The sequence below is a fragment of the Thunnus albacares genome, chromosome 2, assembly GCF_914725855.1.
Source record: "Thunnus albacares chromosome 2, fThuAlb1.1, whole genome shotgun sequence".
NCBI lineage: Eukaryota > Metazoa > Chordata > Actinopteri > Scombriformes > Scombridae > Thunnus > Thunnus albacares.
This window is the reverse complement of record NC_058107.1, coordinates 15616859-15629433: the sequence shown is the minus strand read 5'-3', so window position 1 is coordinate 15629433 and position 12575 is coordinate 15616859. Positions and strand designations below refer to the sequence as shown.

Genomic DNA, 12575 nt, shown 5'->3' with positions numbered 1-12575 from the left:
CATATAAAGGACAGAAGATGACCAGACAAATAATTGTTCTCTCTTTATTTTGGATCTGAAATTGTAAGGCAGAGTCTGAGGTTTCTTAGAAATATATTACTTAAGTAAAAACAGGTTTCCAAAATGAGAGTAAAACATGAGCAGGCCTGTATCTACACATGTAAAAATTGCCCATTTTCTTATTTAAAGGAGAGTTTGGCACATGAAAACTGATCCCCTAAGATTCCAAGTGTGTAGTGTTGTTTGTTTGAAGGAGCTTAAGAGCAGTACATTCAGGTTATGGCTGATCAAATTATGTCAGATGGTCTAAATGTGAACCCACAAATGCCCAAAGCAGTCCAGAACTAAGTAGGATGAAATTGTTGAATCTTCTATCACTCACTGACATCTTATTATCTATGGCTGGGTCTGGCCACCAGGATTTCATCAAGATACTGAGGTTGATTTCAGGCAAAATACGTAGTTGATCAGTACTGTAGTATAAAATAAAGAACAAAATATTTCACCATTTCACAGTTGCATGGGTTCTTGCAGGCTTGTGTAATATTCAAAATAGAGTACACTTCACAAGACTGAATGTTTTGGTAGGTAAAAAAGCCTCAGACATTCATCAGAATTTAACATTCAGTAATAGATAATTAGAAATTTGAATAATTTAAAAAGTGATTGCCAAATGCTTCATACTTCATGAACATACTGTGTAGCAGGCATTTTGGCACACATTAGGAAAAATCATCCATAAAGGAATTAGCATAATTTTCCAAAAAGTGTTTTATAATGTTTAAATAAATATTTGGTTCGCCAACAATTTGGAAATTGTTAACAAAATCATTACTGATACGACGTAAAGTCAAGATTAGGCCTATGTAACTCAGCCACAGCCATAAGAAAGTGTCTAAAGTGTCTCTACAGCACAGGCATGAAGTACCTGCACATGATGATATTGAAATTCATACTGAATTATGAATAAGAAATGTCTATATTAATGCTCATATTATGTTTTTCATGAGAAGTTGAGTTCAGTAAAAGTCTGGGACACATGGAATATAGGATAATTTTCATGTTTTACATTAATACTATTTTGCTGAGGTTTGATCAAAAGCTCATATTGCACAATATGTAATAATATGCACAATAAACTGACTATACGAGAACGCTTAAGAGTGACATACAGTATGCGTTTTTTTGAATTTCAATAAGACTTCCTTCCAAAGAACAATGGACAAAAGATGTGATAATAAGCTGCATAGTAGAAACACTATTTCCTGCAAATGCAATTTCCTGAATTGCAGATGTACTAAACTGACAAGTAAAAAGAAAAAAAAGAAGAAGTATGGCTTAAGTCTATGTTAGTCTACTAAAATTTGAAGACAACAATCCAAATTAATTGATTTAAAAAGCTTATCTTCACGCAGTGCTGTTGGTCAGGACCCTGATATAAGATAAGTGGATCAAAACTGGTGCTCTGTGAACACTGTTGAGAGATTTTTCATACTAATACTTTTAAAATCATAGTGAGAAGATTTACTTAAAAGTAAGCCTCACATTTCTAATCCCTCCCAGACTGAAATGTTGCTCTGCCATCCAGGAGGGGGCAGTCATTCTTGCATTAGACCAGAATAAGTCCTCTGGAAGTGAAAAGTGATTGAACACTACAAGTTACTGCGTATGTAAAAGCTAATTATTTCCCCCTGATTTTTATTCCTTATGTTTTTATTAGACATGAAGAGCTCTGTGTCAGTGCTGAGGGGAATACATAGAAATAAAAATGAAACATTTTCACCATATATTCAAAAGTCTCGCATAGCTTTTTTTTTTAATTCACTCAGAGATTCTGTGCACCCACACTCATGCACACACACACACACACACACACACACACACACACACACACACGAAGAACATACAAATGCACATGAGCACACGCAAACAATTACTTGAAGCAAACATAAGGGTGAAAGGTTGTCCACAGATTAAATGCATATAGCTGTACTTTGGAAAAGGACAATCTTGCCTTCCATTTCATGCTATAGTTGATATGCATAGAAAAATCACAACTAAAACAATAAAGCTTTCATTAGACATCCAAAATCAACATCATATGCCAATTTCAGAGCATTCTTGCGCATTTTTTTGTGAAATGGATAAAATGAATGAGTATCTTATTTTTTGAAAATGACAAATGCCTTCTTATTTTTTTTACCATTTCACAGCAAACTCTTACAATGCTACAAAGGCAAAAGTACCAGTTTAGGGTCCTGGATGCCTTCATGATTTTATATCTTAAATTATATAATTATTATAATCAAAAGACCATTAAAACATAACCCAATCATTAAAGAGTCTGTTAAGGTCATGCATAGAAGTTCATGTATAAGTATAGGTTACACTGTGGTTTCGCTCTTCCACAAACTGCTCTTCATTCCAACAGAGCTTTGAGATTGGTCTGTGCCACTCATGTCCTGCTCCAGCTCTAGCACTGAGTTTTTCAGGGTGCCATTCGGGGCAGCGGCCCCCGGCGTAGTGGTGGTGACACTGTTCAAAGGGTAGGAGCAGCGCTTAGCTTCTCGCTCTGCAGCAGCCGCCAGTTTCAAATTGTCTCTGCTGGCACATCGTCTCTGGGCACCGTGCATGGCTGCTCTGCTTGCCATTGAGGGTAGCAAGGGGAAGGGTTTGCGGCTCCCGCTGCTGCCCCCATCACTTCCCTCTGATGGACTGGTGGCCACTGACTCTCCCACCCGCTTCCCATTCGTCAGCGGGCTGGCCTGGCTCTCCGAGAGGCTGTGATGGATACTGCCATTCTCACTCGTGGCCTGTTTATAAACTGTGTGTGAAGAACTGAGGTGCTCTAAACCTGTGGGACCTAAAGCTCCAAGGCTGCCCCCACCTCCAGCTGTCCTTAGAGCTTTGAGACGATAGTGACCTCTGCCCTCACCCCGATGGTGATATTGGCTGCTCCCTTGTTTAGTTCTGCTACTCACTTTCCTTCTCTGGGGATGCACTGGTGCCGCAGAGTTAATGGTGGGCAGAATATTGTTTGTTGGCTTGGTGATGTTGTCAGTACTGGTGCTAGTGTTGTTACCCGCAGGCGCACGTGAAGTGTTGTTTGGATTATCTTGTGCCACCTGCAACAGGTTGGTGAGCTTGCAGGGCCCCGGGCCCACGCTACTGATCCCACTTGGTGTGGATGATGACCTAGCTGACGAGGAGTTATGTGAGTCACCAGGTGGATGGCAGTTGATGAAGAGTTGGGATCCCTGCTCAGAGGTCTGTACTCCACTCACAGTAGTGCAGGTGTGTGTGTAAGTAGACATAGGATGTGAGCGGCGATAGCCTGGGCAGCATGCCAGCCATGAGGCTTGCACATCCAGACGTCGGAAGCAGTGGTGCACCACCAGAAACACCCCCAGAACTGTGGCAGCCATCCCATAGAGACAGCTAAACAACAAGCTAGTGTGTCCTGTCAGCCACATTGCCATGGCTCCACAACACCACAGAACCACAAATAGGAAGTGGGTGGCCACCAGCACCAAGAACTGTGTCTTCAGTGAGTACTGGTCCTCTAGAGCCACAACAGGGTTTATAGGGCCCACCACTGAATCTGTGGAGAGAAGGCTAGTGCTTCCAGCCAGTGCAGGCTGGCTCTCAGTCACAGGAGAGGACAAGGTGGTTCCTGTGCATTCTTTGGCCACACGGTGCCTCAGGCGAAACACAGTGCACAGGAAATAGATCCAGGTCACCAACACCACCAGGCCAGCCGGGACAAAGAAAGACCCCAGACTGGGGCGCCACACCAGCCAGCAGCTGCGAGAGGAAGAAAAGAAGTCAGGAGGGTCAGTGCAGAACAAGGACATCTGTGTATTCAACATATCACACAGAATTATTCATTTCAGCACCAAACAAAACAACACAAAGTCAAGGGCCAAATGGCTCAAGGATAAAAAGAGAAGTACTCACTAAGGGCTGTTGTCTCCGTAGTTGCTGACATTGACAGCTGCAGTGATCCCACAAATGATAAGAGGAACTCCACCAGCTATCAAATAGAACCTTGAATAACAGAGAAAAACACATCAAACACAAGTTCCCAGCTGCAATTTTAGATATGAAGAGCAGTTCTTGTTTGTGCCACAGGATGCTGTATGACCTTTGGCTGCAACGTTGTTTTTCAAGTGTGCATGTCGGTGTCATTTTCCTTTTTGTGTTTTTATGTCTCTGGCTGTCTATAATCTGAACTGAGCTGTGTGATCCTTCATTCTCATAGTGGGCAGAGTGTTACAAGGGTCCATTTGGGCTCCAGAACTCTGTGATTTATTGTGGCCTAATCCCATGTGGCCGAGTGGGCAATAAAAGGGTGGCTGGAGGGCCAGCGAGGTCAGCAGCACAATGTATGATCGCAGTTCTAGGATCACAGGGGCAAGGCCAGGCAAGAGGGAGGAGAAACAGAAGGGAATATTTGGAAAGACAGCGCACCCCCCGAATCACCATGCTAAGATTTACGACGACCCCCTCTGCTCCTGTTATGCTGGTTTCATACATTCCTCCCCTCCCCCACTCTGGGTCCATCTGCGCTTATAGATTTTTTTTCTGTACAGCAATACTCTGTCATGTCTCTCCAAAGTTTCATAAAAACAGAGGGACTATGGTTGTTGGGCACAATGACCCCCTTTGACGGTGCACAGCTCGGGTGGCCGAGCACAAGAACTCCTGCATCTGTCTAAAACATAAACCGTATTGACAGCAAACAACAATCTCATGGTACAGGAAGTGGGTGAAGATGTGTTGTAGCTTTCTCTGATGTAATCACTGACCTGAGCATAGGTCGCTGAGTAGGTGGAACAGGTGACTCTCCCTCCGGCTGCCGAGGCATTCTCCACACAGCCTCTTTGTAGATGACCCTGGCACTGACTCCGATCCACAGCAGGGTTGACAGCGAGGAGTAGTGCAGTGCAATTCCCACCTGTCGCATATCAGACAGATCACACATCAACCTTACATGCCATGAATCAAAGTAAAGTGACTGTGTAAAGTTACGACTTACAGCTTGACAAACGACTGGGTAGCTGGTCAAGCTTATGCCTCCTGCGTAGATGGCCGTTGTCATGGCGATATGGAAGCAGGTATTCAGTAATGTGTGCCAGCTTTTTCTTGATATGTGAATGGAACTGTTGGGGTAATGAGTAAAATAATGAGAAATAATGAAGCAAATAATAACAAATAGCAGCTTGTATATGCACTTGCACATGTGAGGAGTACCTGTGGTGAAGTATGTGTGTGATGATGATGGTGAAGAGGCAAAGGAGGAGCACTGCAGTACAGGCATATACCACAGGGTGGAGCACCCTCACAGAGATGGTTGTAGAGTTGGGGAAGTCTGGCACCTCCTATAGTATTAAATAAAAAAAATGGCATTAAATTAAAGTCTCAATGAGCCTTGGTGATTCTGATGGTGCATTAAGTAAACTTGGCCATCCTACCTGCAGCACTGCATAGTTGCTAAGCAGAGAGCAGCGCATCGTGGAGGTGCTGCTGTCACTGTGGACCAGTTGACAGCCCTCCTGGCTCCAGCCTCCCTGCTTGTCCAGTGCCTTCAGGCTCCATTGGGCTGCCATGGCATCAGTGCCAGGTGATAAGTGGCGAAGTGACACCCAGATGGGTTCTGAGTGGTTCGACATGCTGCAGCCGTCTGTCACAGAGAGGAGGGAAATTTTTAAAACAAACTGTACCAGTGACTGAGTTGTTTATTGTAAAGTCCATTTGTGTTTCCCAACAGCATTCCACGTTCCTTCGGCCTGTCACATGTTCTTTTATATTGACTGATGAGTTTCGATTCCCAGAATGACTCTCAACATCCCACAGAGACTGGGATTCTCTGTGCTCTTTATACGTAGGAGGAAGAGCTAAGCATAGCAGTTTGTCAAGGTCAGGAAACAGTGACTGGACAAAACACAGTGCTGTGCAAACTGAGTTGTTTTTTTTTTTTTTTTGCTGTACACTGTACCACTGACAAATATGCAAAAATGTAACCACGTTGGTAGAGGAAGTGCTTCTTGTACAACAGATGTCTCCCTACATTCAAATAGTTGAAAATCAATACAAAATGGTGAGTGTTACCAAGACCCTTAAAAAAACTTTTATTGTTGATGATATAGATCTATGTCACAAGGCTATCAACAAGAACAAGAATGAAAAAAGGCCCAGAAATGCAAAGTATATTTTTAAAAGTGTTTTAGAGTGTATTTTTCCTTTAAAGGCAGGAAAATATTGCATCTAAGTGGATTACACTAAATAGGCTGAGACGTTTCCTTACCTAGGCCTACAAAGATGACAGGAGTGTTCACACTACGTCTACGAGAATGTTCCCCAGTGTTGCTTGAGTTCCCAGACAGTGGAAAAAAGCTGCCTGTCCTAAAGACTACAAACTGCAGCTTACAGTCTGCAGGAGCATCAGGAGGAAACAGATTAGCAGGGAGAGTCACAGAGGCCAGGGCTACTAAATTCTGGAGAAAGAGAGAAAAACAAGACATGTCATGTCACAAAGTCTGTATTTAATGTTGAAATCCATCAGTACACCTTAATATTTATGAATGCAGGTACAGTAAGGTGCTCACATCTCACCTGTGAGGTGAAATTGTTCAGAGAGGTGTTATGCGAGCCAGTGCTGCAGCGAAAACGAAGCTGTTGTTCATGGGCAGACTCCTGCATTTCCATTCCAAGACTGTTTGTTAAGACCTCACGACGCTGATATGCAGTGCAGGTTATACCAGTGAAGTGGGCTGGTCGAATTAAATGGGCCTCCATCACAATGTTCCTAGACACCTGTACAAATAATAGGGAAATAAGGGTAAAGAGTATTGTCTGTGTAGATTCATCTCAATCATCCAGGTTTGGAGAATATAAAAACAAAATCATCTGGATTTATATTTTGAAAGCACATTTTTTCGGACTTCCTATTGTACCGTTGAGTTTTTTTAGGCATAATCACTGTGAAAATGTAATTGAAAATGCAAACCTGTACAGCTTGGTTCCTATATTCCTGGTGAAATGTTTGTTTATTGAATGCTAGAATACTATTCAGAAACTGTACTTGCTCTGTTTAAAAAGTTTATAATGATCACTTTAGTTGATAGTCCCTACCATAGAGAAGTCTTGAGCATGGCTGTGTAGCTGAAGCCAGGCCAGAGTCTCCAAAGAGAAGACAATGGAACTGCAGGCTCTCTTCTCTCTCTGGGCAAGAGTGAGGATCTGGTCGTCCACCTGCATCAGGTTGCTGCCCATCTCTACCAACACCACAGACAACTGTAACACATGCAGAAATGTAACAGTAAGGGGATCTATACAGCAAGAAACCAACATTGACCACACTTACGTGTATATAGGCATTTTGCTCACCTCTCTCAGCTGTCTGACATATTCCATAAACTTCTCCATCATTTGTGCAACATAAAGCACATCCACTGAGTCGGTGAAGCCTGCAGCCTCCAAGGTGTATGTGTGTACCTGATGTGCCACAGTGACGGCATTTGATGTATTGATAGGCCTCTGCAATGGAAGAGCAAATGAATGAACAAGGTGTGGGGTCATGATACTAAATCTACTGTATCTAGTGTTTACTGAACAGGAACCATCCAGCAAACCTAGTACTGACCAGAATGAAGGTATGTAGGACACGGGTGATGCCATTGGTGTAGTGACAGTTTGAATAGTCGCCTTCCTCCCACTTTCCAGAACGGTCACAGTAACGAGAGGCTTTTTTCTGCTCCATACCCCCCTCCATAGACAGGGAAGGGTAACGCAGCTGCAGGCAGTACTGATGGGAGGTGATGCCTGCCAAAGTTCTTGGCCACCTGTGGTTTAACACCAGAGAAAAATGAGAACACTATATTTTTTAGGTATGTAGTAATAATCAATGTAACTGTAACTGACCTGAACTCCCCCCGGTTGTTGACAACTTTATCCTCTGGACAGAAGGAGGCACTGTTCTCCAGCACCACTATTTCAACACTGCGAGATGTGTTTCCCCGCCCAGTAGAAACCACACACTCCCACTCTCCACTGGCCTCCACATGTACATTGAACAGAATAAGCTCACTGGAAAGAGAGGATATAGAAAGTGCATTATTACACATTATCACTAAATACAATGTGTGTCTGAACTGGTTGAGCATTATTCTTTAAGTGTATCAATTCTGTCAACACGTTTTGCCATCTGCCTGAATATTTCTAGTTTCTGCACCTGGTGATGAAGGTGCAGTCATGCGGCACGCTGTCCTCCAGCTGGACACCCATCTCTGGGTCAGAGGTCACCAGCTGACCATTGTGGCGCCAGTGCAAGGTAGTGATTTTGTCCACCAAGGCAGCAGTGCAGTGGAAGGGCAGCCGATCGCCTTTGAAGACTACCTGACGCTGGGACGGCAGCAGCGACAGGGTGTGCAGCTCCAGAGGACCATCTGAGTGACATTGGGAAAGACGCAGATGTGCCCGTTACACATCACTCTCAATTATTTCTGCAGCTCTCTCATTACTTCAACCTCAGCTAAATGTTTCCACAGAAGCTATTATGAGTTTGCTGTTCTAGAGCAGATTGGATGCAGACAGCAGCAAATAAATGCAACCCACAGGATTAGATGTCAACACAGCCCAGTGATACTTTTAGAAGTATGTCCCTGTTGAGCTGCTGGAGTAGATTTTTTGCTTCCCATTTGGTCTGCTAATCCTTAAAAAATACTGGGACAATCTTGAGTGCTATTAAGAGCGTATACTCATTGTCATTCACAAGCCGGTGTTTTCTGAAATAGAGCGGTGAACCGCCTCATTCTAGCAAAGACCTCACCACAGCTCAGCTGGCTTTCCCTTAGTCCACGCAGGGGCTTTCCCCTCAGGTTGCTCGGGTAGGCACACAGGGTTTCGTCCCCCAGTCGGGCTGAACTGCCGCGAAAGAAGCCCGGGACCCAGCGCAAGCCACAGTCACAGGACAGGTATTCTGAATTGAAATTCCTGGTGAGAGAAGTCATGGTCATTTATCAGGGAAGATAGCAGGAGTTGGATGTGCACTTTCACTACACCTAGTTCAGACACAGTATTATGCTTACTTGCACATTATTGGATCAACATATCATACCTGTACGTGACAAAAAAAAAAATACTTGTGACACCCAATGTTGAATTACAGCCTCCCTAACACTATATTTGTTCACAGATTACAGATTTATTGTTTTCACTTAATTAATTGACAGTTTTATGCAAGGACTGTGAAAACAAGCAAAAGTTGGCTCACATCTGTAATTTAAACAGAATTGTCTTCTGATTTATAATTTAGCCTAACTTTAATCTACAAATCCTACATAGATGAAAAACATCCAAATTCAAATAAATGCATACCAAATAAATTTTCATTGCTTATTTTAGTATTTGTACAGTCTTGAAGTAATTGAAAATGACTGCAAACCCTTGAACTCTGAATCTTATCTCTGTCTGGAACATGTATTGTTTTATTCAGATATGGAATGGTATGCCGTGAGACCGAACGTCTGGAGTGCAGAGCGTCTCTAACACTCACACTAGCTTGAGGGACGGCAGCTCCTGAAAAACTCCTGGATCCATGGTCGATATGATGTTGCCAGAGAGGTTCCTAGCAGTACACAAATTACATATGAATATGTTAACTTGATAGCTTCCCCAAGACACAGAAAGTACAATATTTTTATGGAATCAATTTATTTGTCTCTTACAGTTTAGTGAGATTGGTCAGCCCCTGGAACATGTCTGCAGCTAGGCAGCCAATGCGGTTGTTGGATAGGTCGCTAAAAGTATGAATAGACAAAAGAATGCATTGGTTATTTTTGATTCAAGAGGGCTCATCTCACCTACTCAGTCACAGATGGTGATATCGTGACTTCTGATATCAGATCAAACGCTAGAAAACTGCAGGACCTTCTTTTGAACCTTATTTAAATAACACAAGTAAAGGGTTTTCTCTGCCTCTGGTACCTGCATAGTATTTTCCACTACAGTCTGCTCTTTTATATTGCACTGCAGAGGTTAGAAAGTTAAATCTAAATCAGCATGTCCACAGACCCTGCCACTTTCCCTTATCTCTACTCCATGGGACCCCAGTAAAAGTTTATCACCAAAAGCAGGGCCCCTGTTCTGCTGTCCACCTCTGAGTGTGATGTATAGCCACAGCCAGAGAGGGATCTGCTCTGCTGCACCCCTGACACTACCCAGCAGAGAGCTGTCCAGAGCATGTGTTTATCTCCCCCTGTTTGTTTTGAGAAGCCCCAGACCTTGCAGGGAAAACACAAGTAGGGGGAGGAGGGAAGGGGAGTCACGCGGCGCGGCACAGACGACCAGCTCCGACCCACGCCGCAACCAGACCTCAGTGTCCAAAAACACAAGGAGTGAGCAGCGAGTGGCTGTGAACATCTACCCTGTCACATCCAATGACGTGTGAGGAGCCTCTGCGTGGCCCTGAGGTTTCCACGGTGGTGGAGCGGGGCACCAGAGATGAGATCGCAGGCCCCCGCAAGTATCAGCAAAAACACTTAACGGAGGAGGCCCTTTATGGTCACACTAACACTAGGAGCTCAATATAATGCATGACATCTGCCATGAGCTGCCAAAACAGTGCACACTTAAGATAGATGAGGGGGATATGTGGGTTTGTCTCTTTCAACTGTGAAATTGGGGAACAATGCTGTTCATATCGTAAAAAACTACCCTGACTCCTTCATTTGTCTCATACAAAACAATTCAAAATTTCCATGCCTGTGTTTATGATTTCTGTTAATATATTTGCTGCTCTTAACCCGAATGGAATGTGAATCATGTTAATGTCTACTTACAGTTTCCGAAGCTCAGACAGGCCTTGGAAAGCTCCGGGCTTGATGGTGCTGATTAAGTTGTGCTTGAGGTCCCTGGAGAGAAAGAGAAAATATTAGGTCAATGAGAAAATGAATGCAGGGATGATGTTGAAACATCAGGAGAAGGCTTCTTTTTAAGTGAAAATGAAGGGGAGTGGTGGATACACATGTCCTAACCTGGATCCTCCAGCAGGACACAGCAGGGTATTTCTGCACACAGATAGGAAATCTTATCCCATCAGCCACCTGGGCTTGAGGCAGGAAAAATCCAGATACTTGACCAAGTAAAATATTAGTGGAATATAAAACTGCAAGCAAGGGGTTCTGTCGTTTTTCTGCTTGTTTCAAAAAGACGCTTCCCACAACAAACTTGGCCACTGCCAAACTATAAATATTAATTCTCTTAACTTTCTTTGAAGATCTAATTTGATACTGTCCGCTGCACTCTTCTCCACCCTCTTCCCATTCCGTACCCACACCCATGTGTTAAACTATTCAGCCACATGCCCCCCTCCATCAGCTATAACCTGCATTTGATTTTGAATCCAAGAACTTTCTTTATTGGTCAGGTGGGAATAGCGATGTTAAAGCGGGTCAGGAGACGGATGGTTATCTGCAGGACATGGCCGACGCGGGTTAGAATGTGATCTGTGTTCCTACAGCATGAAAAATGCATGGTCCCATTGGACTCATCACAGAGGAGGAGGATTTCCTTACAGGAGCTCACATGCATTAACGCTGCGGTATACAGGCTGCATTTTTCACTATTCCATCCCTACCCAGGATGCCACTGTGGTAGGCAAGACCTCAGGGGACTTTCTGGTCCTTTTTTCCCGCAATAGTTATCTGTCATCACCATTCTCGACCACGCAGCCTCACACCACCTCAGGCATCTCTTAACCATTGTCTTGTCCGCTTTCCAAGAGATGAGCTATTTTGATCAAACTGGGGCAGGAAAATTGTTTCAGAAAATGGCTTCCAGTAGAAAAATTAGACTGTGCGGTATGGCTGGGATAGAGTCAGAGATCAGGGATTTTGCTGCTGGTCCAAGCTCTCGCAGCCATCGCTCATATCTGGATTATAGATGGGAGACAGGTTATAATGATGGAGGAAAAGCTATCTGGCCTTGGACCAAAAGGCTGAGGTCTGTTGTGTTTGTCTCAAAGCAGACAGCCTTGGACAGCTCAGCACAGCTCTTTGAGTGCGTGCCAGCTTGTCAGACAGAACACTTTGCAACAACTTCACAGCTTTTTAAAAAAAGGTGGAGATGTTTCCACCTCTCTGATTCTGAGTGTGTCTGTTCAACAGCCCTCTCACTGTGTGTGTGTGTGTGTGTGTGTGTGTGTGTGTGTGTGTGTGTGTGTGTGTGTGTGTGGCCTTGTGGGTCTGTCACAATGTACGCGGTAATCTTTATGTGGCTATGTGTCGCGCTCTGAATGTACATGTGTTTCTGTGTGTCAGTAGCTGTATAGGATTTGTTGACCGGGGCACAGGGAGAACAATACTGCTGTTTCCAGTCTGTGTGTCCCGGGGCTCATTAACGCAGCAATGAAAAGCAAGGCACTGCCCACTATTTCCTCTCTCTGATCACCGTCTCTCCTTCCCTTTCACATGCATTTGCTGTGTAACACTGATCTTGTGTATATGCATTTAAACATGCATTTGTAATGGGATTAAGATGATATTACAAGTTAAATAAGGCAGAGCCCATGTAAA

At 43.8% G+C, this 12575-nt stretch overlaps 1 protein-coding gene across 1 annotated transcript in view; it reads right to left on the bottom strand.

Annotated features, from left to right (window-relative positions):
• Positions 1-30: 30 nt before the first annotated feature.
• The window catches only part of adgra2 (adhesion G protein-coupled receptor A2), a 39470-nt gene continuing 26925 nt past the window's right edge, over positions 31-12575 (bottom strand). Inside the window, exons 3-19 of the mRNA XM_044368195.1 lie at positions 10842-10913; positions 9729-9800; positions 9557-9628; positions 8831-8994; positions 8234-8447; positions 7924-8088; positions 7646-7844; positions 7390-7539; positions 7135-7296; positions 6616-6816; positions 6308-6497; positions 5475-5683; positions 5254-5381; positions 5039-5162; positions 4809-4957; positions 3958-4047; positions 31-3804 (exon numbers count right to left, since the gene is read on the bottom strand). Of these exons, the coding sequence (XP_044224130.1) occupies positions 2385-3804; positions 3958-4047; positions 4809-4957; positions 5039-5162; positions 5254-5381; positions 5475-5683; positions 6308-6497; positions 6616-6816; positions 7135-7296; positions 7390-7539; positions 7646-7844; positions 7924-8088; positions 8234-8447; positions 8831-8994; positions 9557-9628; positions 9729-9800; positions 10842-10913 (3781 nt within the window). The 3' untranslated portion in view covers positions 31-2384. The remainder of the gene's footprint in view (positions 3805-3957; positions 4048-4808; positions 4958-5038; positions 5163-5253; positions 5382-5474; positions 5684-6307; positions 6498-6615; positions 6817-7134; positions 7297-7389; positions 7540-7645; positions 7845-7923; positions 8089-8233; positions 8448-8830; positions 8995-9556; positions 9629-9728; positions 9801-10841; positions 10914-12575) is intronic.